Genomic DNA, 25773 nt, shown 5'->3' on the forward strand with positions numbered 1-25773 from the left:
ATGACTTGTTGTTCTTTTTAAGTAAAATTTCATCACACCCCACTAGTGATGGGTCGTTTACGAATGAACGGCTATTTTTGAACAGATTTTTTTGATGAACGTCGGGAACCGAATCGCATCGGTGAACGAGTCGTTTATTTGGCTCCCTGATTTGCATTCTGCTACTACTGCTTTTTGAGCTCAAAACAGCATTTTTCTGCAGATAAGTTACAAAATAAGTATCAAAGAAGTTGAGTCCTCACTGCAGAAACAATAAATAGTGGGGAGAGCACGTCAATCTGGTCCACGCTGATTTTTTTTGCAGGCTATCTAATAATTTGTCCTGAAAAATTTCACAATCGACATAATGGTAGCCTACCTTTTTGGGTTTACATTGGGCATGTGCTATTTTTTCATGGGTCAAGGTCGATTTTTTTAAAGCATTTTGAACAAAGAGCTGTTTGGGAGCCAAATGAGCCGGCTCATCAAAAAGACTCTGAATTCCCACCACAAATATCAGTTCAATATCTAGTTTTGATTTACATCTGGTTATCAACTAATGTGAATTCAATGTGGAATCAACAACAAAAAATGTCTCACTGTCATTGGATTTAGGTAAAAAGTTGTGAAAAAAATACTAAATTCCCTAATATCGATGACTTTGCAAATCCCATTAGTTGTTCACTTGATTCAACATCATCACATTGATTTTTGTGTCATCCTCGATGACTGAATGCATTATCCATGTGTGGTTGTATTGTGTTTTAAATTGTCAAATAGACAGATGTATCTACACTTCCGTTCAAAAGTTTGGGGTCACTTAGGAATGTCCTTGTTTTTGAAAGAAAAGCACATTTTTTGGTCCATTAAAATAACATAAAATTGATCAGAAATACAGTGCAGACATTGTTAATGTTGTAAATGACTATTGTGGCTGGAAACTTCAGATTTTTTATGGAATATCTACATAGGATTACAGAGGCCCATTATCAGCAACCATCACTCCTGTGTTCCAATGGCACATTGTGTTAGCTAATCCAAGTTTATCGTTTTAAAAGGCTAATTGATCATTAGAAAACCCTTTTGCAATTATGTTAGCACAGCTGAAAACTGTTGTCCTGATTAAAGAAGCAATACAACTGGCCTTCTTTAGACCAGTTGAGTATCTGGTGCATCAGCATTTGTGGGTTTGATTACAGGCTCAAAATGGACAGAAACAATGAACTTTCTTCTGAAACTCGTCAGTCTATTCTTGTTCTGAGAAATTAAGGCTATTCCATGCGAGAAATTGCCAAGAAACTGAAGTTCTCGTACAACGCTGTGTACTACTCAGCGCAAACTGGCTCTAACCAGAATATAAAGAGTGGGAGGCCCTGGTGCACAACTGAGCAAGAGGACAAGTACATTAGAGTGTCTAGTTTGAGAAACAGACACTTCACAAGTCCTCAACTGGCCGCTTCATTAAATTATACCCGCAAAACACCAGTCTCAGCGTCAACAGTGAAGAGGGGATGCTGGCCTTCTAGGCAGAGTTGCAAAGAAAAAGCCATATCTCAGACTGGCCAATAAAAAGAAAACATTAAGATGGGCAAAAGAACACAGACACTGGACAGAGGAAGATTGGAAAAAAGTGTTATGGACAGACGAATCTAAGTTTGAGGTGTTCAGATCACAAAGAAGAACATTCGTGAGACGCAGAAAAAAATGAAAAGATGCTGGAAGAGTGCTTGACACAATCTGTCAAACATGGTGGAGGCAATGTGATGGTCTGGGGGTGCTTTGGTGGTGGTAAAGTGGTAGATTTGTACAGGGTAAAAGGGATCTTGAAGAAGGAAGGCTATCATTCCATTTTGCAACGCCATGCCATACCCTGTGGACGGCACTTAATTGGAGCCAATTTCCTCCTACAACAGGACAATGACCCAAAGCACAGCTCCAAACTATGCAATAACTATTTAGGGAAGAAGCAGTCAGCTGGTATTCTGTCTGTAGTGGAGTGGCCAGCACAGTCACCGGATCTCAACCCCCAGCTGTTGTCGGAGCAGCTTGACCGTATGGTACGTAAGAAGTGCCCATCAAGCCAATCCAACTTGTGGGAGGTGCTTCAGGAAGCATGGGGTGAAATCTCTTCAGATTACCTCAACAAATTGACAACTAGAATGCCAAAGGTCTGCAAGGCTGTAATTGCTGCAAATGGAGGATTCTTTGACAAAAGCAAAGTTTGAAGGACACAATTATTATTTCAATTAAAAATCATTATTTATAACCTTGTCAACGTCTTGACTATATTTCCTATTCATTTTGCAACTCATTTCATGTATGTTTTCATGGAAAACAAGGACATTTGTAAGTGACCCCAAACTTTTGAATGGTAGTGTACATCACAGAAGCCTGAAATATAACAAAACCATTTGACATAGAAACACCGGATTTTCAGCTGTTTAAAAAAAATAGTCTATTAATTATTAAATTATTAAAATATTAATAACATTCCACCAATGAGGCCACTAGAGGTTGATTTGGTCATTTGACTGTAGGAAAGAGTTTTAAAAATCTGTGAGAGCAGTATGGTTAATCTACAACCTGTTATTTTTTATTATACATTTTCCAAACAATATCATTGCATTCACAACTCTAAATTGTCTACAAAATGCTTCCCCAAGCTGTGACCACTGGGTAGATATTGTTCGGAGCGTGTATGGTATATCTACAGCCTAGTCTGAGTGCCTAAACCATTTTATAGAGTCCTGGAGTTATGCTCATAGAAATAATAGATTTCTATTGTTATGCTACTTGTGAATGTGAATACAACTTTTATTAGATAGGACAGGGCTCAAATGATATTTAAAAAAATGTAATTTCTCAACCTTTATGTATTATAATTGAGTTTCTCAAACTTTACCTTTAGACACATTATATTGAGATGTAGGATATTTCCCATTACAGCAAAACTTTTGGTGTAATTTGTTTGCATATTTTTTGGGACTCACATGTTGGTGCCAGGTGGAGATCGTTCAATTCAAATGCGCTACATCTCCAGTACAGCAGGCGGCGACATCTCCCTCGTTTACCGATACGTAAAGAAGAAACGTTCGCGTTGTTGACACAAAAGGGGAAAATAGCCTATCTTTTGCGGTCTCGAAAGGATGGTCGCTTGCTAGGTACCATAGACACCGCGTTAGCAGCACATAGCATAAACGTGTTAACTTATTCTGTTCGTCACATTCCCTCAAAATGTCTAAAATGCAGCTGTTGCAGGTTTATCTAAACGAGCGGTTAACAGCGGTGGCTGTTGAGATATTTGGGGCCGTGGAAAATACCATAGGAGAGTACCAGGAAGAAATCTCCCGTTCAAATGAGGAGATCGAACGTCTACGGAGGCTGATGGATTTGGTTTGCAAACCTGACATACAGAGACCAGGTGAGCAGAGCCATATGTAATTAATAGATGGCTCTGGTAGTAATGACCGCCGCTAGATCAATTAATGTGATTGAACCAGCCAGGCCTGGCAATCAACCGATTTGTAGATATTTTTCTGAAAATTAATGTTAATTTGAACTTGGCACATAGAACTACAGCGTTCACCAGCTTGTAGTCCTAAAAACCGGTCCCGTTCGTTGAGCCATTCCTACGGGGAAATAATAGGCTTTTGGGATAAACGCTGAAAATAGGATCAGAGGTTAACTTAACACAGGCTTAGGAGATCTTATGTTTTGTTATTTGAGATAATCAGTCAGTTAACATGACCTTTATGAATTCTGAACTCTTTGGGGGGTTTTATTACATAAATGCTTCAAAATTCACAAAAAGTGACGTTAGCTGATGAAGATTATCTCATAGAACTAAACATAAGATCTCCTAAGCCTGTGTTGACCTCTGACCATATTTTCTGCATTTACCCAAAGCCCCTACAAAAACTCCATTCATTTTCCCATAGGTTTTATCCAACGAACCATGGCGGAGTTAGTGCCTACAAAAAGATGCCATTACTATTGCTCTCTATTGATGACTAATTAGTTATCCAATCCTCTCAGACCCCCAGCAGCTCATTCTCCCTGTCCCTGAAGAGGAGGTTCCCACTGAGCAGCAGCACTGTGAGCAGGAGTGGAGCCCCAGTCTGGTCCAGGAGGACCCAGAGCCCACTCCGATTAAAGAAGAACAGGAGGAGTTTGGGACCAGTCAGGAGGAAGAGCAGCTTCAGGGGCTGGAGTCTGATATCAAAGAGTTCATATTCTCTCTTCCCTGTGTGAAAAGTGACTATGATCAGGACCCTCCTCAGCCCGTATATCTTCCCCAAACCCAGACTATGGAGAACAGAGAGGGGGACTCTCTTCCCACTAAAACAACTGAAGATATCAAAACAGAACTTGATGGGGAGGGCTATGGGGTATATGAACCAAACAATGAATTAAATCCCTTTTCTCCAGTAAATTCTGATTGTTCTGCAGCTCAGATTGGGAACAGTGAAAGTATAGGGCTAATGTCAGGGTTACAGCCACTCAAATCAAAGACAACATGGACAAAGAAAGTACAAAGCTCTATTAAGACCAGGGAAGCCAGTGAACTGAAAGTTCCATTGAGGGCGGCTCACTCAGGGGAGAGACCACACAGGTGTCCCGTCTGCAGGAAATGCTTTCTGAAAATTAGCATTTTAAAAACTCATCAGAGAATTCACACTGGGGAGAAACCATATTGTTGCAATGTATGTGGCAAGAGTTTCAGAGAGAAGAGAACCCTTACCAGTCACAGGCTGACTCACTCAGGGGAGAAACCATATCAATGCAAAGAATGTGGCAAATGCTTCAGTCAAAAGAAAATCCTGACCATACATATGAGGACGCACACTGGAGAGAAACCGTATCAGTGCAAAGAATGTGGTAAATGCTTCACTCACAGTGGATCCCAAGCAGCACATTTGAGGATTCATACAGGGGAGAGACCATATAAGTGCCCTATGTGTGTGAAATGCTTCAGAACAGCAAGTCATCTAAAACGGCACCAGCGAAGTCACAGAGGAGAACAACCACATTGTTGACTTTTTTTGTAGTAAACGCTTCACTTGTAAGAATGACATTTGCCGACCTCCGCATAGCAGTTTTTTTAGCGGTGTCGAGTTGGAACTGCATTAAGAGCTGTGAAATCTACAAGCGCTGCTTGTGTTGCCTTTTTGCAGACACTGCCATTGGATGCAACGAAACCACACCCTACTTTATATCCGACAATTCCCATACAGCCACGTTACAAATTTAAACACTTGAATGTGTGATGTTCTATTGTCTACACTTCAATTAGGCTGAGACTATAAATCCTCTAATCCCAAATGAACATGAAAACATGCCTGTCGTTATTTCTAACATCAATAGAGCCTACACTTTATCGTCGTTTTTCAACTTCTAACGTGTTGTTGATAATAAGGAAGGGAGATGTTGGTGACACACAACAGTAGCCGCTCACCGATTTGTCAGCTCATATTGCAGTTACACCTCCCAACACCGCCAAAACGCAGGTCAACGCCTGGAAGCCTCGATCTAATTGAATCGAGGCCATAGCGTACCGGTATGTGGGTTAAAAATGACAGATTGGGACACTGATAAGTGCCTAAATTGCAACGCATTGGCTGTACAGTAACATGCTATACAGGACGTCAGAGCTCAAGTGTGGTTCATACACATTCTGACAGATGACATTTTAGGAATTTTCCATGACTTTTAACCAAATTTCCATGACCAATAATTGGTGGCATCTCTATATAAAAATAAAAAATGTGGTATTGACACTAACCAATGAGTGTCAAATAATACAAAGCTTATTTATAACTTATGACACACTTTGATTTAAAATAATAAACATTGATGAATACATTTTGTATAGCAATACCTTAACAGATACAACAGAGAAAAATAAGTTTAAAAAATAATACATAACAAGTGCATTATTTGTGTGTCTGAAAGTCCAGGAGTTAAATACTCTCTAACACACACACACACACACACACACACACACACACACACACACACACACACACACACACACACACACACACACACACACACACACACACACACACACACACACACACACACACACACACACACACACACACACACACACACACACACACACACACACAAACCTGAACATAACCCTGAACAAGTTGTTTGTAAACGTTTCTTTTTTTTCCACATTTCTGACTGTCCATGAGTTAATCTCTCTCTCTTTCTTCTCTCTGGTTTGTTCTCCTCTTCTCACCATCTCCACGTACTGTTTTACGTGCGGCCAGAGCAGTGGTCCGACACATTTCCATTTTCTATCCATCGGTACATGCAGAAGTACATGCTAGTGCTACAATCTGTGGCTCTTACAAAGTCTTCGTTATGTGCAGGGCAATTGTGAAAAAGCCAGTAAAGACTTGTGCTCTATATCCCAGTCAGCGGCTTTGCATCCATTCCGGAATGCTTAATGCAGGATGTGCAATCCACAGGACTTAATGTTGATCAGCGATTTGTTGACATCTCAACATATACTTCTGGAGTATGTTGAACACAGTGGCGGTCTGTGCCATTTTAAATTGAGGGAGGACGATTATTTGTTTTAATGAGCATGGCCTTATTTCTATTACAGCATATTGGATTACTCTCATTCATATTCCATTCACTCAGCTCAATGTAACATCGAATTTTCCCTATACCCACCATGAGGTTGCTACAACCTAGCCAATGAATGAAAGTTTACAAGGTAGGTTGACGTGGTAATTTCCTGTATTACTCAATGAAGAGAGATAGCCAACCACACACATAAGTCAGAGTTATATTATAAAATCCATCTTTAATATATATATATAAGCTTCACCAAAGCCCTTTTTTTGACTCTCAGATCAATTCAGTGTCTATAAATGAATTCTCAGAGTCCTTACAAAACAATTCTTAGTTTCATTTATAGCCAAGATACACCCCTCTCAACTTACAAAGAATCATTTACTCGAAAGAGGAGTATCCCATAGCTAGACAGCATCAGCTATAAATCATCTTTCAGTTTGGTCTCCCAAAACAAGGTTTCAATCTCATTCTTGGTACTTCACTGTCTACCAAAACATTACCTCATCCAATGGCATATATCAATTGTCAATCCTAGATACTCCCAAACCTGGACAAACTCACTGAAGACAGTGAACCTCTTAGGTCATATACCAGATCAAGATAAGGGCAACCTCAGAGGGGACATACAATGGTTCCAAACACTGCCTTACTCCTTCCCCCCATGAGAAAAGTAGGGAGTGACTGGCGTACAGACATTGTATGAGATAACTAACTGGTTCCCCATTAATAACGCCATCCCTTCACATGGTTTAGGAATAGTTACATACAGATTCCCATAAGAAAACAATGTTCCATTCTGTCCTCCTCCCCTTCTGATATTCTACATAGCACCACATGGTTTAACAGATACATTGACATATGAAGACAAGCCTGACCTCTCCCCTCTCTGGGCCCCAATTGACTCAGCCCTAGCTCAGAAGGGGAAAATGCACTGCCAACCCTATAGTCCAAAGGGCACCATTCTAATGACAAGTATCTCATAAGCATATGATGAAAATAACATCTTATCTATCTATGTTACCTAGCTAAATCTGATTCAGCCATGACAAGATGCACAGGTCAAGAGAAATTTGAGTAATCAAGGTGACAGACATTGACACATTCAATACTGCCTTGTGCACACTTGCCTGCATCTAGCTGATCTAGGATGTAATCATTAGTCCAACAGTTGCAAATGAGAGTTTCTATTGGACAAATTCAGGTATGTTTATCCCCATTTCGTTCCGTTTAAGAAATGTTTTTTAACAGAATCGGCGGAATGAATACACCCCTGATCACACCTTTTGTTTTATATGTAATGTAAGTGCCTTAATGTGTTGGGACCCCAGGAAGAGTAGCTGCTGCCTTGGCAACAGCTAATGGGGATCCTTAATAAATACAAATACACACAAGCACAGTTCACTTTCATAGCAGCCACATACAAACAGCATGATCCTTTTGATCGTTGTATAATTCCTTTTCGCATCTATGCGCTCTTCTCCTCTCACCTTTTCCCTTCACTTGTGGACTTCAGTGCACAACACATCAGCTGTCTGTAACCAGGAAGAAAAAAAATCCAAACCGCTACACACAGCCTACATCGTTGTCACCATATTAGCTAATGTCATAGACAACATAGCTACTAAAACCAACGTGTTAGTAAACCCGCTACAATCATGCACCATGTACAGTCAGCAAGCAGTTTAGCAGTTACACCGGCTGGCCCCGGTGGCAATAAATTAATAAAACCAAAAACTTACCTTGACTTGGAAGAGTTTCAGTGTTGGATAGCTATAGCCAGCTAGCAAACATTGCACCCCTCTGTTTAAGCCAGGTGTTTGAATAGGCTAAACTAGCTGCATTCACTAGCTAAGTGAAAAAAAATACAAATTATAGCAAGCTCTCTCCCGCTTGCTTCCCCTTAATTTTTAAAGAAATTAATTTGTTCAAAACTGTTCTAGTATAGTAACTACTCACCACATTGTATGCACTGCAGTGCTAGCTAGCTGTAGTTAATGCTTAAAGTACTAGATTCATTCTCTGTCAGCATGTCAACATGCTGCAAGAGCTCTGATAGGATGGAGGACGTCCTCCGGAAGTTGTCATAATTACTGTGTAAGTCAATGGAAGCGGTTGAAAACCACAAGCCTCCTAGGTTTTGTATTGAATTCAATGTACCCAGAGCACTGACAGTGGTTCTGAACTTGAGCACAATGCTGGACAAAAAGTTGCTCCCATCACTCCTGCGAATTGGGTAACTTTTGCAAATGCTTTATTGTCTGAGTGAGGGAAATGCTGTAAATAAAGAGGACTCGATGTGTTTTGAAAGATGAGATGTTGAGGATGATAAATACCGCTTTGATGTCATATAAGCAAGCCAAACACACGTCCAAATGTGCACTTCACTTTTCCATATCATAAAACTCATGAAACTTAGTGCAAACGTTTTTGATAACTATGCTTGATGTACAGTTACAAGGCTGTATCACAACCGGCCGTGATTGGGAGTCCCATATTGCGTTGCACAATTGGCCCAGCATCGTCCGGGTTTGGCTGGCGTAGGCCGTCATTGTAAATAAGAATTTGTTCTTAACTGACTTGCCTAGTTAAATAAAGGTTAAATAAAACATTTGTGGGGAACACTCATCTGAATGCACGTGTGACTATTCTATGCGCACCAAAATGATGATCTGCTTCTCTGAATTGCCTTGTGAACGCCTAACACTGTAAGATTGTATTTTGTAACTTAGCTGGCCATGTCGGCAATAGAACACCCTTTCAAATAATGCCCACCTAACCAGATTGAGATTTATAATGGACTGTTTTTGGAATGCGCAAACAACAGTATGTGTGTGATGGCGGGGATGCAGGGCTGTGTTCCAAACAAAACAACTACTAGTCTGCTTTGCTCTAGTTCGTCAACAACACAGCTAGGAAAGCTCAAAATAACACCTTATAGTTGAACACTTCTTTCTCATAGAAGTGCATTGAAATGACATAGTCTGTTGCTAAATCACAAACTGCACACTTTGCATTTGTATTTATTATGGATCCCAATTAGTTCCTGCCAAGGCAGCAGTTACTCTTCCTGGGGTCCAGCAAAATGAAGGCATTTATTAAAAAACTTCAACATTACAATACATTCACAACACATGAAGTGTGTGCCCTCAGGCCCCTACTCTTATACCACATATCTACAACACAAAATCCATGTGTACGTGTATGTATAGTGCGTGTTATTGTGTGTGTGTATGCATGTGTCTCATATGTTTGTGTTTGTGTTGCTTCACAGTCCCTGCTGTTCCATAAGGTGTATTTGTATCTGTTTTTTAAATCAAATTTTACTGCTTGCATGAGTTACTTGATGTGGAATAGAGTTCCATGTAGTCATGGCTCTATGTAGTACTGTGCGCCTTTCATAGTCTGTTCTGGACTTGGGGACTAACAAAAACCTCTGGTGGCATGTCTTGTGGGGTATGCATGGGTGTCCGAGCTGTGTGCCAGTAGTTTAGACAGACAGCTCGGTGCATTCAACATGTCAATACCTCTCACAAATACAAGTAGTGATGAAGTCGATCTCTCCTACACTTTGAGCCAGGAGAGATTGACATGCATATTATTGTTAGCACTCTGTGTACATCCAAGGGCAAGCCATGCTGCCCATTGTGGCACCTGACCACACGACTGAACAGTAGTCTAGGTGCGACAAAACTAGGGCCTGTAGAACCTGCCTTGTTGATAGTGTTAAGAAGGCATAGCAGCGCTTTATTATGGACAGACTTCTCTCCATCTTAGCTACTGTTATATCAATATGTTTTCACCATGACCGTTTACAATCCAGGGTTACTCCAAGCAGTTCAGCCACCTCAACATACGTAAATCCAACCACAACTCTCTCCTCCTGATTCCTGCTTACAAGCAAAAATTAAAGCAGGAAGCACCAGTGACTCGGTCTATAAAAAAGTGGTCAGATGAAGCAGATGCTAAACTACAGGACTGTTTTGCTATCACAGACTGGAACATGTTCCGGGATTCTTCCGATGACATTGAGGAATATACCACATCAGTCACTGGCTTTATCAATAAGCGGATTGAGGACGTTGTCCCCACAGTGACTGTACGTACATACCCCAACCAGAAGCCATGGATTACAGGTAACATTCACACTGAGCTAAAGGGTAGAGCTGCCGCTTTCAAGGTGCGGGACTCTAACCCGGAAGCTTACAAGAAATCCCGCTATGCCCTGCGACGAACCATCAAACAGGCAAAGCGTCAATACAGGGCTAAGATTGAATCATACTACACCGGCTCTGACGCTCGTCGGATGTGGCAGGGCTTGCAAACTATTACAGACTAAAAAGGGAAGCACAGCCGCGAGCTGCCCAGTGACACAAGCCTACCAGACGAGCTAAATCACTTCTATGCTCGCTTCGAGGCAAGCAACACTGATGCATGCATGAGAGCATCAGCTGTTCCGGGCGACTATGTGATCACGCTCTCCGTAGCCGACGTGAGTAAGACCTTTAAACAGGTCAACATAAACAAGGCTGCGGGGCCAGACGGACTACCAGTACGTGTGCCCCGGGCATGTGCTGACCAACTAGCAGGTGTCTTCACTGACATTTTCAACATGTCCCTGATTGAGTCTGTAATACCAACATCTTTCAAGCAGACCACAATAGTCCCTGTGCCCAAGAACACAAAGGCAACCTGCCTAAATGACTACAGACCCGTAGCACTCACGTCCGTAGCCATGAAGTGCTTTGAAAGGCTGGTAATGGCTCACATAAACACCATTATCCCAGAAACCCTAGACCCACTCCAATTTGCATACCGCCCAAACAGATCCACAGATGATGCAATCTCTATTGCACTCCACACTGCCCTTTCCCACCTGGACAAAAGGAACACCTATGTGAGAATGCTATTCATTGACTACAGCTCAGCGTTCAACACCATAGTATCCTCTAAGCTCATCACTAAGCTAAGGAACCTGGGACTAAACACCTCCCTCCACAATTGGATCCTGGACTTCCTGACGGGCCGGCCCCAGGTGGTGAGGGTAGGTAGCAACACATCTGCCACACTGATCCTCAACACTGGAGCTCCCCAGGGGTGCGTGCTCAGTCCCCTCCTGTACTCCCTGTTCACCCACGACTGCACGGCCAGGCACGACTCCAACACCATTAGGTTTGCAGACGACACAACAGTGGTAGGCCTGATCAACGACGAGACAGCCTATAGGAAGGAGGTCAGAGACCTGGCCGGGTGGTGCCAGAATAACAACCTATCCCTCAACGTAACCAAGACTAAGGAGATGATTGTGGACTACAGGAAAAGGAGCACCAAGCACGCCCCCATTCTCATCGACGGGGCTGTAGTGGAGCAGGTTGAGAGCTTCAAGTTCCTTGGTGTCCACAACAAACTAGAATGGTCCAAACACACCAAGACAGTTGTGAAGAGGACACGACAAAGCCTATTCCCCCTCAGGAATCTAAAAAGATTTGGCATGGGTCCTGAGATCCTCAAAAGGTTCTACAGCTGCAACATCGAGAGCATCCTGACCGGTTGCATCACTACCTGGTACGGCAATTGCTCGGTCTCCGACCGCAAGGCACTTCAGAGGGTAGTGCGTACGGCCCAGCACATCACTGGGGCAAAGCTGCCTGCCATCCACCTCTACACCAGGCGGTGCCAGAGGAAGGCCCTAAAAATTGTCAAAGACCCCAGCCACCCCAGTCATAGACTGTTCTCTCTACTACCGCATGGCAAGCGGTACCGGAGTGCCAAGTCTAGGACAAAAAGGCTTCTCAACAGTTTTTACCCCCAAGCCATAAGGCTCCTGAACAGGTAACCAAATGGTTACCCGGACTATTTGCATTGTGTGCCCCCCCCCCAACCCCTCTTACGCTGCTGCTACTCTCTGTTTATCTTATATGCATAGTCACTTTAACTATACGTTCATGTACATACTACCTCAATTGGCCCGACCAACCAGTGCTCCCGCACATTGGCTAACCGGACTATCTGCATTGTGTCCCACCACCCGCCAACCCCTCTTTTTACGCTACTGCTATTCTCTGTTCATCATATATGCATAGTCACTTTAACCATACCTACATGTACATACTACCTCAATAAGCCTGACTAACCGGTGTCTGTATATAGCCTTGCTACTCTTATTTTCAAATGTCTTTTTACTGTTGTTTTATTTCTTTACTTACACACACACACATACACATACCTTTTTTTCACACTGTTGGTTAGAGCCTGTAAGTAAGCATTTCACTGTAAGGTCTACACCTGTTGTATTCGGCAAACGTGACAAATAAACTTTGATTTGATTTGAACTTGCTCAATTTCTACATTATTCATTACAATATATAGTGAATGATTTGTCCCAAATACAATGATTTTAGTTTTTGAAATATTTAGGACTAACTTATTCCTTGCCACCCATTCTGAAATGAACTGCAGCTCTTTGTTAAGTGTTGCAGTCATTTCAGTCGCTGTAGTAGGTGACGTATATAGTGTTGAGTCATCCGCATACATAGACACACTGGCCTTACTCAAAGCCAGTGGCATGTCATTAGTAAGTATGGAAAAAAGTAAGTGGCCTAGACAGCTGCCCTGGGGAGTTCCTGATTCTACCTGGATTATGTTGGAGAGGCTTCCATTAAAGAACTGTGATCTGTTAGACAGGTAACTATCTACAATATGTTTTATTTAACTAGGCAAGTCAGTTAAGAACAAAATCCTATTTACAATGACAGCCTAGGAACAGTTCTGCCTTGTTCAGGGGCAGAACGACAGATTTTTACCTTGTCAGCTCGGGGATTCGATCTAGCAACCTTTCGGTTACTGGCCCAACACTCCAACCACTAGGCTACCTGCCGCCCCAATATAGCAGGGGGTGTAAAGCCATAACATAGTTTTAACAGCAATAGACTATGATCGATGATATTAAAAGCAGCCCCCACAATCTTATCAATTTCTTTCAGCCAAACAGTAATTTGTTTAAGTGCTGTGCTTGTTGAATTTCCTTCCCTATAAGCGTGCTGAAAGTCTGTTGTCAATTTGTTTACTGTAAAATAGCATTGTATCTGGTCAAACACCAAAAAGAGTAAATGAGGCTTTACTATTCTTAGGTAACGGAATGACTTTTGCTTCCCTCCAGGCCTGAAGGTACACACTTTCTAGTAGGCTTAAATTGAAGATATGGCAAATAGTGGCAATGTCATCCAGTAATTTTCCATCTAAGATGTCAGACTCCGGTGGCTTGTCATTGTTGATAGAATGTGGAAGAGGTGAAAAAAATGTCTAAGGAATTCAAAATGCTTGTCTTTCATAATTTGATTAGATATACTTGGATGTGTAGTCAGCGTTTGTTGCTGGCATGTCATGCTTAAATTTGCTAATCTTGCCAATCAAAAAATAATTTAAGTAGTTGGCAATATCAGTGGGTTTTGTGATGAATGAGCCATCAATCAAAGAATGATGGAGCCAAGTTTGGAAAGGTGTGTCACCTGGAGACACCATTTAGACCTTTCACTCATACTCTTGTAATTGTTTTGGTCATATGTTGCACCTACCCCAAATTGCCATTCTTGTGTTACTGAATGTATCCAGAGTATTTTCAGATTTCGTTATCAACAAATGCAGTGAAAAATACAGTAAATGTAAAATTCACAAAATCAAGTGTAATGCTTGGATTCAGTCCTCAACTTTAGTCTAATTATTTTCCCATAATCTCCAAACTGTTCCCTTTTAATTGCTACCATCTTTATCCATATGCTCTTCATGTTTATTCTGTAAGAAACATGACTATTTAGCCCTATCCATATAGGCCAATTTGCGCAAATGTAAAGGGTTAACTGAGCATAAGAGGATGAACGCAAAGGGAGAAACATGACAGTGCTGCTTGAGACAATCTTAATCACTTTTAGGAGGACCTTTCCATAGTAAAACACTGATGTTTCATAATAGCCTTTCTGAGCATGGCACAGAAGTGGATATGAGTTTAACTTAGTTACATCTCAAATGTTTATTTTTGCCTAAATAAAAATGTACATCCTTGCGTCTTAAAGGGGCTAAAGGTTTTCAGAATAAGTTCTCTAATTACTGCAGTTTATTCAAACAAAATAGAACACAGAAGCAACATATCCAGGACGTTAGGCTAGACAAAACAGGACAGTTACTGTAAATTATGACATATCCAAGGAGACATACATTAGGATGACAGACACATTTATAGATCATGCTCAGGTTTGTAATAACACAAGACACATGTCAATGGTGCTTACTGCATTAAAGGAGATTTTCTCACCGGAAAGATCTCTATGCAATACCTCCACAACATGAAGGAAAACAATATCAGATTTCTGGCACCAAACTAATTTGAAAGCTAAAACAGCACAATAAAATTAGGGAACATTTAATCGTACATGGAGTTGTTACTGCCAAGGTTTAAATTTGAATAATTTCAAGCATTAGCCTAACTGAAAGTAAACAATTGTTTTGTACCTGAATAGAACTTCAAAAGCACAGCTCATTGGGCACTTAACATTGACAACCATGGTCACATTAAGCATTTCTGAAATGCAATAACATTTGTCAGTTGTGCAGAATGTCATTCACATTTGATTGTTTAAAGAATTCTGTAATAAATGTATTTGAAATGCTTCCTGTAGACATTGAGTTATGGGCCGTTTAGGGTTACATTTTCAGCTATACATGTCATCTGTAAAACTACTAATATGACTAAGTCCATGAACATATCCCATTTTACAAATTAGATAAATAAAATGCTGTACACCAAACATATTTGCAATTTTGTGTTTCGCTTGTCAATAAGTTTATTAAAGTTCATAAAAAAATAAAAATAAAATCGTTACAGGCTGGTTTGTCGTTTTCATGTTTCCACATGACAGAAGATCCTCATCTCTTCATTGTCACCCATAACCGATGGTTACTGGAGCTGTGCAGGCGCAAATGCAGGGGTGAGGTCAAATCAGTTTACTATTCATATGGACTTAAATAATTACATTAATTCACTTTCTGAATTAAACCCAACACTGACCAGGAGGATCAGAATCCTCCATGGCTAGTCTCCTCCCTTTTCCAGGCTTATCTCTGATCTGGCAGGTGTGGAAACCGCACTCAGGGGGTTATACAATACACCTGCGTTTCTCCACCATATTGCTTTCAACTGTCTAGCCAGCTGTGATCAATAATCCTAATAAAGGAGAAGATTAAAATTACTTTTCAAGTGGCCCAGATGTAACATACTTTAGGTATACTCCAAATGAAAACCAAATCATACCCAAAAGAGGTTACCGTATGTGACTTTCTTTACAAAGTAGGCTATACAACAAGTCCAGTCAGTCACCATCTCTGGGATTACAGTTGAGCAGAACCACGATTTAGCTTGTCCAGCATTAAAACCTCCCTGAGAGAGGGGCCAACAAAACCACCTTCCTGGGGTTCTTAGGCTGGCCAAATGACAGACATGAGAGGCAAAGGGAGGACATAAAATTAAACAAATCACAGCATCCAAAAGCATTAACCTGAGGTGCCTTGGTAACTGTGGGGTCCAATATGAAACCAAATAATTTAAGGCATTTTGAGTTTACACATTTAGTATGGTTTAAAAACACCCAAGATGTAGTTTGTCATTTCATTAACAAAACTAGACAGATTGAAAGCTATGACATGTCCCACCTCCGCTGGGGAAAATTGGTTCTCTGTTCAACTTTGGCACTCTACTTAATAACATTGCCTTCTAACCAAGCAAATTGGAACATCCTTATCAATCTCTCTCGCACTCTATTGTAGTCTTTATTCCAACTTGTCTTTACCATCCTCTCTCCAAGTAAGGCAACCCTGGAGGGACAAAAAGAAAGACGGGGCAGAATAGAGATCCTGCTTAAAACACTCCTCCAGCCAATGGCTTCCTATTCAAACTCTGAATTAAAAAAAATAAGCTTTGGCCTACTTATTCTCCTTGAAATCTGTGGCCCCTCTTTCTTGCTTGTCTCTCTGCCCAAGAAGCAACAAGGCCACGCAGTTTGGATATTTTTCAGGATTACTTTTTGGCTGTCTATAAAATACAGTATTTTATCCTAATCTCAACATATATACTTACAGTATATTTTAATAATGGCTACTACGTTCAATGACCATGTGTATAAGATCCTATAAAAACATTCAGCTTCACTAAATTGTATATTATATAATTTGTTTTTCTTCTACTGTATATCATTGCCACTTTGAAAACAGATTAATAAACAAAAGCATCTAGATGCAAGAAAGACATGAACCTAATAATTCCAAATGCACCCTTCAGTTCCTGCCCAGTTTTTAAAAACAGGAAAATAAAACAAACCAGGAAAGTTGTTAAAAATTGAATTAAAAACATAAGACAAATATTAACATATACTGCCCAGGCAGATGGGCAGTTTAGCTAGATAAGCCGGGATTTCATATTGATTTCAGAATTATTGCTTGAATATGCCAACACGTCGTAGTGGCACCTTGTCACTCCCCTGCTCTATCCATGGCCCTCCTCCACTCATGTCTGTCGATAGGTTCATTCCCAACTTTCCCCTGGCCACCTTGAAGTCCCACAGACTCAGTCTGTCATTCACCTGGAGGGCAAGGCGGGCATGCCGCGGACCCTGGAAGACCCTGGTCCTCAGCAGAAGAGGGGCACTGGAGAGGAGCATGGGGAAGCTCAGGGTGCATCATGGGAGATATCACAGTGTATGGAGTCCTGAGGCAATGCCCTGGTCATAGTGTGGGACAGACAGGGGCTCTGACCCAACCCTCAGCAATCTCCCTGCAACCCTCCGCGCAGGCTAGAAACACGGCAGAGGGCAAAAGGCAAAGAGCGTGCCAACAGTCAGCAGAAAGGGGTGGTAGGGATACTTCAACTCATTCTGTGAGCCAATAATTTGTCTCTGTTGACCATCTATCAACACCACAACTTTTACATTTCATCCCACCACTGCGCTTCACGCACCATGCTACCTCCCCTTTATCCTCTGCACACCATGCCCACAAGAAGAGACGATGGATCCCCCTCTATCTGTAGCGACGGAAGCCTGAGGTACCGTCTGGGCCTGTGGGTTGGCGGATCACGTGATTGTTCAGACTAACCAGTTCTGGCTGTGGTGGTTGGGCACTCACTCGCACTGGTCTAATGGGGAGAGACAATGAAATATACTATAAGTGATTGAGAAACAGCTAGGTAATATGTTTACATAACCCATACCATTGAGTGTAGGTGCCTCACCTTTCTGGCCTGGGTTTGTCCTGAGGCGTTTCTTCAGAGCTAGCACTACCCAGAATCCTCCTGCGGGCCTCGGCATACTCTGCCTCCCGCTGGGCCAGTGACTTCGGCTGCTGGGTGGGGCGGTTGGATGAACCAGAGGACCCCAAGGAACCATTACTTGAGGGGCGCTTCAGAATTCGGATTTGAGGTGGGGGGGCTGCAGGTAGAGATTCATCCTGGATAACCATGGCAGTTCGTATAGGGGAGCTACCTGAGCTGATGCTTGCTTTCCTGAGGGAAGGGGCAGAGTTTGTATTAATCAACAAATCAAAACAAGTTGTGTTGTATAGCCATAACGTTATTATGGATGTTTTCAGTAGGATTTTATTTCACTCACTTTGCTTTCTGGCTTATCTTCAACTTTGCCTCAAGTCTTCTCTCAATTTCCTGAGAAACAGGCAAATAAACAGAAATACATTTTAAGTCTTCATTCAATTATTCAGTGAAAGAATAGAGCAAGAGACTCAGACAACGTTACATTTTTGTGATGAGCTGTGGGTGAATGGGTAGGTGACAGGAGACTTGACGTGCCATGATTTGACTCGGCATGCTAACTAGTTCCGTTGAATTCCAGTACTCAAATTTTTGTGTTGAAATTTTAAAATAGCCGCAAAATTTACTTTGGCTAAGCAAATTAGCGGATTTTAACCTTAGAGAATACAGTTTACTACTGTAGCTGCTAGCCGATAACCAACTGCCAGGGTACGTACCATGATAGTACAAGCGACACTTTCCACAACCTGGCTAGCCAATTAGTTAACGTTAGCCAACTTCATAATATTAACTTGCCGCTATCTAACTTCAACAGATGGTTGTGGACTCACTTTCTCCACTCATCGACTACAAAAATAAACCATATGATATAGCTAACGTTATGTTCTCCCGGCCAGGCCTTTCCAACACAATACCCCGGCTAAACTTGGGCCTGTAGCTACCGTTAGTGGAGCCTGGCTCAGCCATGGCGACAGGCTGCTCACTTCAGTTTCCTCATAAGGCATTGAACGTTCGACAGGCCAACCACACACAGTTCATGGCCTAAAAAAATATATATTAAAAAACTTGTATCGATTTTCTTCCTCACCCCACTGTCTGCAGCTTCCTCCCAACTTTCGCAAACCTCTTCATCTTCCATAATACAGCGTCCAAGTCAGACACGGTAGCCTTAGCGTTTACAGTTCTTTCACAGACAGAACAATTAGCCAGACATTTGACCGGATGTATAAACGTGAAGCATCCGGTTGGCGTTTCCACTCACGACCAAATATAGTGATGAGAGGAAGCCCAGTGGACTGCATTTTGTAGACTTTACCCATTGCCAAAGTACAAAAAAAAGCGTTGTTTATGGCTAATCGATATAATGCACACGCGCACTTCACAGAGTAGGTGTTCTTCTTCGATGATGTTTAACCACGGTTGGCATCCAATAAATGTTGCATTACCGCCACCTATTGGACTGGAGTACAACTCCCTTATACTTTGCTAAAAAATAAAGGAAATAAATCTACAGAACCCTACCATCTAACCCTACACTCATTAAAAACCCACCACCCTAACTCCACTATTTAAATATATATATTTCCTACCACAGGCCAACAACCTGAAAAGACGGGACACCACCACTCAACATATCCTGTAACTCTTCTGACTTCAAGTCGTGTACACCCAAATACATTTCTGCAGCTGCCACCACAACCTCAATTTTCTGCGACTTACGTTTTTATTTTTTTATTTAACCCCTCCACCACCCCCCTCTTCGGAGGACAAATATCTTATTTATTTATTTTTTACAGCTTTTTTGCGACATATACATACATTTTACCTATACATTTTCCATACACATTTAACATCTACATTTTACATACATGGAACTTTTATATATAACAACAATACATTACCAAACAAACTCTTTAATCCCAACACTCAGCCACTCTCAGCCCATCCCACCTATCACCATAGACCGCCCTTGTTTGGTTTCCATATGCCATATATTTTTCAAATGTGCTGTGATGTTTTACAAAATGTTGGAATCTTTCTAATCGTATAGTATCTACAGATTGTGAGCTAAAGAGGAAAACCTTTCCTACAAGTATTATTATATTATTTATTGACTGGCTATGGCTTTCCAGATCGCCCAACACTGCTATTTGTAAGGTAATATTTTTGTGAATGTTGTGATTTTTTAACCATTCCTTAACCTGCGACCAGAAACAAGCCACATACGGGCAATACCAGAATAAGTGATCTATTGATTCTGTCTCTTCGCAACAAAATCTACAAACTTGAGATTGTTGTATGCCCCATATATACAGCATTCTGTTGGTGGAAAGAATTTTATATAATAATTTAAATTGAAAAACTCAATAAACTAATTATTGAGCCATGTGCCATGGAATTGGTACATCGAAAATCTCCTCCCGTTTACTTTGCAACCTGTATGGCGCAGCTGTCAACATTTTTGTCCTCAGATGAAACTGGTATATTTTTCTATTTATTCCAGTTCCTTTCAGTCAATTTGTATCTTTAATATATGGCAGGCAAACAAGTTCCCTACCTTCTCCATTTTCCACTTGCCTCCTCCATTTTTGTGATAGTGCTGCAATCACTTGGTTTTAAATTTGGATTGAGCAGATATTCCCATTATTTTCGATAACAGCATATGTGACATAACTCCTCCATTTCTATTCATAATATCATTAATAAATATGATAAAATGCTAGAATTTTTTTTCCATAAAGAATGTTTTTTTAATCATAATATCATTAATAAATATGATAAAATGTTAGATTTTTTTTTCCATAAAGAATGTTTTTTTAATGAATCAATATATTTGAGTTTAACCATAACATTTGTTGTAATATTTGTTCTAACTTTTCTGGAGGATAAAACTGAAATTGTAACCAGCTTTGTATGGCTTGTTTAAGAAAGGGCGATACTTTAAACAAAATTTAATTTTCAATTCGTTGGAAATGAGAAGTTGTAATCTATATGAAGGCGAAAAAGCTATTTTTTAACAAAGGATGAGCTTTTCTTAATAATCTACTGGAGAACCATTTGGGGTTTAAATAATTTATGCATGAGTGAAGCTTTTAGTGAAAGGTTTAAAGCTTTAATATTGAATCATTTTAGCCCCCCAAACTTATATTCATTATATAAATAGGCACGTTTAATTTTGCCTGGTTTAGCGTTCCAAATAAAATGAAATATTTTTTGCTCATATGATTTTAAAAACGAATCATCTGGAGTAGGCAATGCCATTAGTAAGTAAATAAACTGTGATAGGACCAAAGAGTTAATCAATGTAATTTTTCCATCCATTTTCCATCCATTTTTCATAAATAGACAAGTATTTACCTCTCCATGGTAACCTCTCCAAAATCATATCTATTTTTGCTAACTTTCTATTGAAATTAATTGTGGTAAGTTAATTTAGATTTTTTGAGATGTGAATACCAAGTATGTCTACTTCACCATCCACACATTTTATTGGTAAACTACAAGGTAGTGTAAACAATATATTTTTTAACGATCCAATACGTAATATGGTACACTTGTCATAATTAGGCTTTAATCCAGAGAGGCTAGAAAAGTGATCAAGATCTTCAATGAGACTGTGCAGGGATCCAGATTGCAGACTTAAGAAGAAACTAGAGTCATCAGCATACATTGACACTTTTGTTTTTATTCCCTGGATTTCTCGCCCCTTGATGTTCTTGTTGGATCTAATTTTAATAGCTAGCATTTCAATGGCCATAATAAATAGATATAGAGACAACGGACAGCCTTGTTTTACTCCTCTTAAAAGCTCAATACTTTCTGAGAAGTAACCATTTTTTACCATTTTACCTCTAGGGTTGCTGTACATAACTTTAACCTATTGTATTAGAGATTCACCAAATTAAAATATTCCAGGCATTTATATATAAACTCTAATCGTACTATATCAAATGCCTTTTCAAAATCTGCTATGAAGACCAGACCTGGTATCTTCAATGTTTCATAATGTTAAATTGTTTCAAGTAATTGTCGTATATGTAAAAAAAAAACTGTCTGATCAGGGTGAACAATATCTGGTATAACCTTTTTTATTCTATATGCTATGCATTTTGCCAGGATTCTTGCATCACATCTTGTTGAGTACCTGAAAGTCTACCATTTGTATAAGAGTAATTAAAACATGCTAATAATGGATCTTTGAGTACATCAAAAAACGGTCTGATATACCTCTACTGGTATACGTCAAGCCCTGGTGTTTTTCCAGACTGAAAAGATTTTATTGCCTCAAAATGTTCCTCTTCTGTAAATTGGCCTTCACACTGGTATTTCTGTAAATTTGTTAATTTTACAATATTATTATTATTGTTATTATTAGTAAAGAAATCCTTACAGTTAACATCATTCAGTGGAAATGGAGGAGACTGAAAAGAAAACATATGCTTAAAATATTTTTGCTTCCTCTTTCAAAATATCATTTGGTGATTCATGGATAACTCCATCATTTGTAACGAGTTTCTATAAATTATTTTTGGTAGAATTTCTGTGTTGAAGAATTTTGTGCATTTTCCCCCATTTTCCATCCAATTCGCTTTTTTTGTAATACATTACACTTGATCGTTCTTGAATAAACACCTCCATTTCTTTTATTTTTCCTCTAACCTATTTTGTGCCTCTATAGTACAGTTTCCATTACCATCTACCTGCGCTGTTACTTCCGGTATTTCCTATAATAGTCTAATCTCTTTTGACCTAAACTGCTTTTGTTTTAATGGTGAGTATTGTATTGAATGGCCTCTAAAAGTGCATTTGAAAGTGTCCCATACAGTAAGGGGATCTACTGTACCTATGTTGTACAACAAAAAGTAAATTATTAATTATTTTGTCTTAGTTGAGCACAAATTGTCATCCAATAGACTTTGATTCATTTTCCAATATCCCCGTCCACGTGGAAATTCTATAAGAGTTATATGGAAGCCAATTAGATGGTGGTCTGAATCGCATTCGGTCTCCTATTAATCGTTTTTTTGCAAGAACTAGACTAGGAAGTAATCAAGACGTCTATGGGGTCATATAGCCTCCTCCATGTATATCTCACTAGGTCAGGGTTTTTCAACCTCCATATATCCACTAGTTCTAATGTATCCATGATCTTTGTAATCTCCTTAAGTGCTTGAGGGTGATAGCTTGTAAAATGATTTCCTTTACAATCCATTGAGGTATTTAAAACCTGTTTGGGATAGGGGGCAGCATTTTCACGTTCGGATGAAAAGCGTGCCCAGAGTAAACTTCCTGCTACTGGGCCAGAGTAGCAGGAAGTTTACTCTGGGCACGCTTTTCATCCGAACATGAAAGTGCTAAGCTAATATATGCATATTATTAGTAATATTGGATAGAAAACACTCTGAAGTTTCTAAAACTGTTTGAATGATGTCTGTGAGTATAACAGAACTCATATGGCAGGCGAAAACCTGAGAAAAATCCAACCAGGAAGTGGGAAATCTGAGGTTTGTAGTTTTTCAACTCATTACCTATCGAATATACAATGTCTATGGGTCATATTGCACTTCCTAAGGCTTCCACTAGATGTCAACCGTCTTTAGAACCTTGTTTGATGCTTCTACTGTGAAGGAGGGGGGAAGGAGAGCTGATTGAGTCAGGGGTCTGCCAGAGGGGCATGAGCTGATCATGCGCGCTCACGTGAGAGCGACCTGCGTTCCATTGCAATTCTAAAGACAAAAGAATTCTCCGGTTGGAACAATATTGCAGATTTATGTTAAAAACATCCTAAAGATTGATTCTATACATCGTTTGACATGTTTCTACGAACTGTAATATAACTTTTTGAACTTTTCGTCTGAACTTTCGCCTTCTCTATATTATCCAGAATGTTTGTTTCATAGTTATCAGCTAATCCTCAATTTGTGTGATTAATTAATGAGACAAGCTGTGCCTACCACGCTGCAACGTCATCACCTCTACCATTTCCCCTAAAGTTGATAACTATTGCTATAAACGCTAAAAATCCAATCTTACTTAAACATATATCACTTGTTGGCCTATCCCTCTGTACTGGTACAGCTCTACTACTCACACCACTCATCTCACCCCTCCTCCCACCTTGACCCATCTTCCTCTACTTTCTTCACTGCCTCAGCAGAGGACAACTTCTGTACTACTTCGACACTGGAAACCTCAACCGGACATTTCTGATCCCCAGCCCTATGGGCACCCCTACAATTAACACATACTGCTTCTATCTCCAATGCTACACATTCCTTTGTCTCATGACCTTCTGCACACTTCTCACACCTAGGGACCTCCCTCCTACACACTGCTGCCACATGCCCATAAGCTTGACACCTGTAAAAATGTAATGTATTCGGCACAAAAGCTTGTACGGGATAACTTATCTCCTAACACCACTGTTGGTGTAACGGCTGTCCTCGCTGACAGAAGGAGAGGACCAAAATGCAGAGTGGTTAGTGTTCATTATTTAATGAGAGTAAAACAGAACACTTCAAGATACAAAACAACAAACGTAACCAAACCGAAAACAGTCCCGTGTGGCACGAACACTGACACGAGATACAAACACCCACAAAACACATGTGAAACCCAGGCTGCCTAAGTATGATTCTCAATCAGGGACAACGATTGACAGTTGTCTCCTATTGAGAATCATACCCTGCCGAACACAAACATCCCAACATAGAAAATCAAACATAGACAAACCCACCCAACTCACGCCCTGACCAACTAAATAAATACAAGAAAAAGGAAAACAGGTCAGGAACGTGACAGTTGGGCAAAAACTCAATATCAAAACTCAAAAGAACAGGCAATGACTCTTCTGTTTCACCACTCACGCCACCCTGTCTTCGTCGCACTAAACAACGAGCATCACAAACACCGGGAATCTTCCTCTTCAGTTGGTCAACTTTCACATTTACCACTACCCCAGTAATCACTACCCCAATTCACATCTCTTGTCCCCGTTCTATTAACGCTGAAGCACCTGCTCCCTCTGACCAGCAGAAACACAAACAATTATCACAAGACCAATCAGGGTTGCCAGGTCTTGCTAAAATTTCCAGAACAATTACCACTCTAAAACAGCAAGAAGGCCTGAAAACTAGCCAAACTTCTTTTCACAGTAAGAGAGGAATTGCAATATTTATACAATAAACAATTTTTCCACAACATTATCGAGCCAATTAAGAAGGAATATAGTTGTAACTTGTAAGGTTAGAAGCAAAGTTTGTTTTTCCTCAAAATAATAATTATTGCGAGCTATGACATGATGTAATAAAGTCATTTAAATATGTCGCAAGAGAAAAGATCATTTCCCTTATCCATCAATGGATTTCGATTTAACTTGTTTGACAGGTATGATCGGCACATGGCGGTATGGTATTTGGCCAATATACCAAGGCTAAGCACGGAGTGCCTTGGTACAGCCGTTGGCCAAATACCATTGCTATTATAAACTGGTTACGAACGTGATTAGAACAGTAAAAAGTTTTTTTGTTGTTGTCTTACCCGTGGTATAGGGTCTGATATACCACAGCTTTCAGCCAATCAGCTTTCAGGGCTTAAGGCTTAACCAGGTTTATAATTGTAAATAAATTCTCTTTGCACATGTGCATAAATATAGATAAATCCGACAGGAGAGTTTGAGTGATGAAAGGTGGACAGAGGACCTCAAAATCTCTGAGCAAAAAACACTTGGACTAACATAAAAACATCTAATGTTAGGCTATTTTCTAGCAATTGTGCTGTTATTATGTGCCAGATGTTAAGACTACAAACTGTTATAAATGGCCCATTTGCAAGATTGACTTGTCATTTCAATAGGCATAGGCTACAGACTAAAATCTGGGTTTATGACAGTA

General features: G+C 40.3%; 2 protein-coding genes across 2 annotated transcripts; one reads left to right on the forward strand and one right to left on the reverse strand.

Moving 5' to 3' along the window:
* Positions 1 to 3097: 3097 nt before the first annotated feature.
* On the forward strand, positions 3098 to 5751 carry LOC120064623 (zinc finger protein with KRAB and SCAN domains 8-like). The gene is made up of 2 exons (XM_039015242.1): positions 3098 to 3400; positions 4015 to 5751. Exons 1-2 carry the CDS (start codon positions 3214 to 3216, stop codon positions 5013 to 5015), a joined length of 1188 nt encoding a protein of 395 aa, XP_038871170.1. The 5' UTR covers positions 3098 to 3213; the 3' UTR covers positions 5016 to 5751.
* Positions 5752 to 14661: 8910 nt separating this feature from the next.
* LOC120065353 (SUZ domain-containing protein 1-like) lies at positions 14662 to 19180 on the reverse strand. Its single transcript, XM_039016281.1, has 4 exons — positions 18969 to 19180; positions 18225 to 18274; positions 17849 to 18118; positions 14662 to 17752 (listed from the first exon to the last, which is right to left on the reverse strand). The coding sequence occupies exons 1-4, from the start codon at positions 19017 to 19019 to the stop codon at positions 17638 to 17640; spliced, it is 486 nt and encodes a 161-aa protein (XP_038872209.1). The 5' UTR covers positions 19020 to 19180; the 3' UTR covers positions 14662 to 17637.
* Between the last annotated feature and the right edge of the window lie 6593 nt (positions 19181 to 25773).

The sequence above is a fragment of the Salvelinus namaycush genome, chromosome 20 (assembly GCF_016432855.1).
Source record: "Salvelinus namaycush isolate Seneca chromosome 20, SaNama_1.0, whole genome shotgun sequence".
NCBI lineage: Eukaryota > Metazoa > Chordata > Actinopteri > Salmoniformes > Salmonidae > Salvelinus > Salvelinus namaycush.

What these genes read in the sequence shown, in the direction of transcription:
- LOC120064623 (XM_039015242.1), top strand. Translation starts at nt 3,214, where the DNA reads ATGTCTAAAATGCAGCTGTTGCAGGTTTATCTAAACGAGCGGTTAACA. An exon ending in ACCTGACATACAGAGACCAG is followed by an intron (nt 3,401 to 4,014) that starts GTGAGCAGAGCC and finishes CAATCCTCTCAG; the next exon opens with ACCCCCAGCAGCTCATTCTC.
- LOC120065353 (XM_039016281.1), bottom strand. Translation starts at nt 19,019, where the DNA reads ATGGAAGATGAAGAGGTTTGCGAAAGTTGGGAGGAAGCTGCAGACAGT. An exon ending in AAGATAAGCCAGAAAGCAAA is followed by an intron (nt 18,119 to 18,224) that starts GTGAGTGAAATA and finishes CCCTTCCCTCAG; the next exon opens with GAAAGCAAGCATCAGCTCAG. An exon ending in GACAAACCCAGGCCAGAAAG is followed by an intron (nt 17,753 to 17,848) that starts GTGAGGCACCTA and finishes TCTCCCCATTAG; the next exon opens with ACCAGTGCGAGTGAGTGCCC.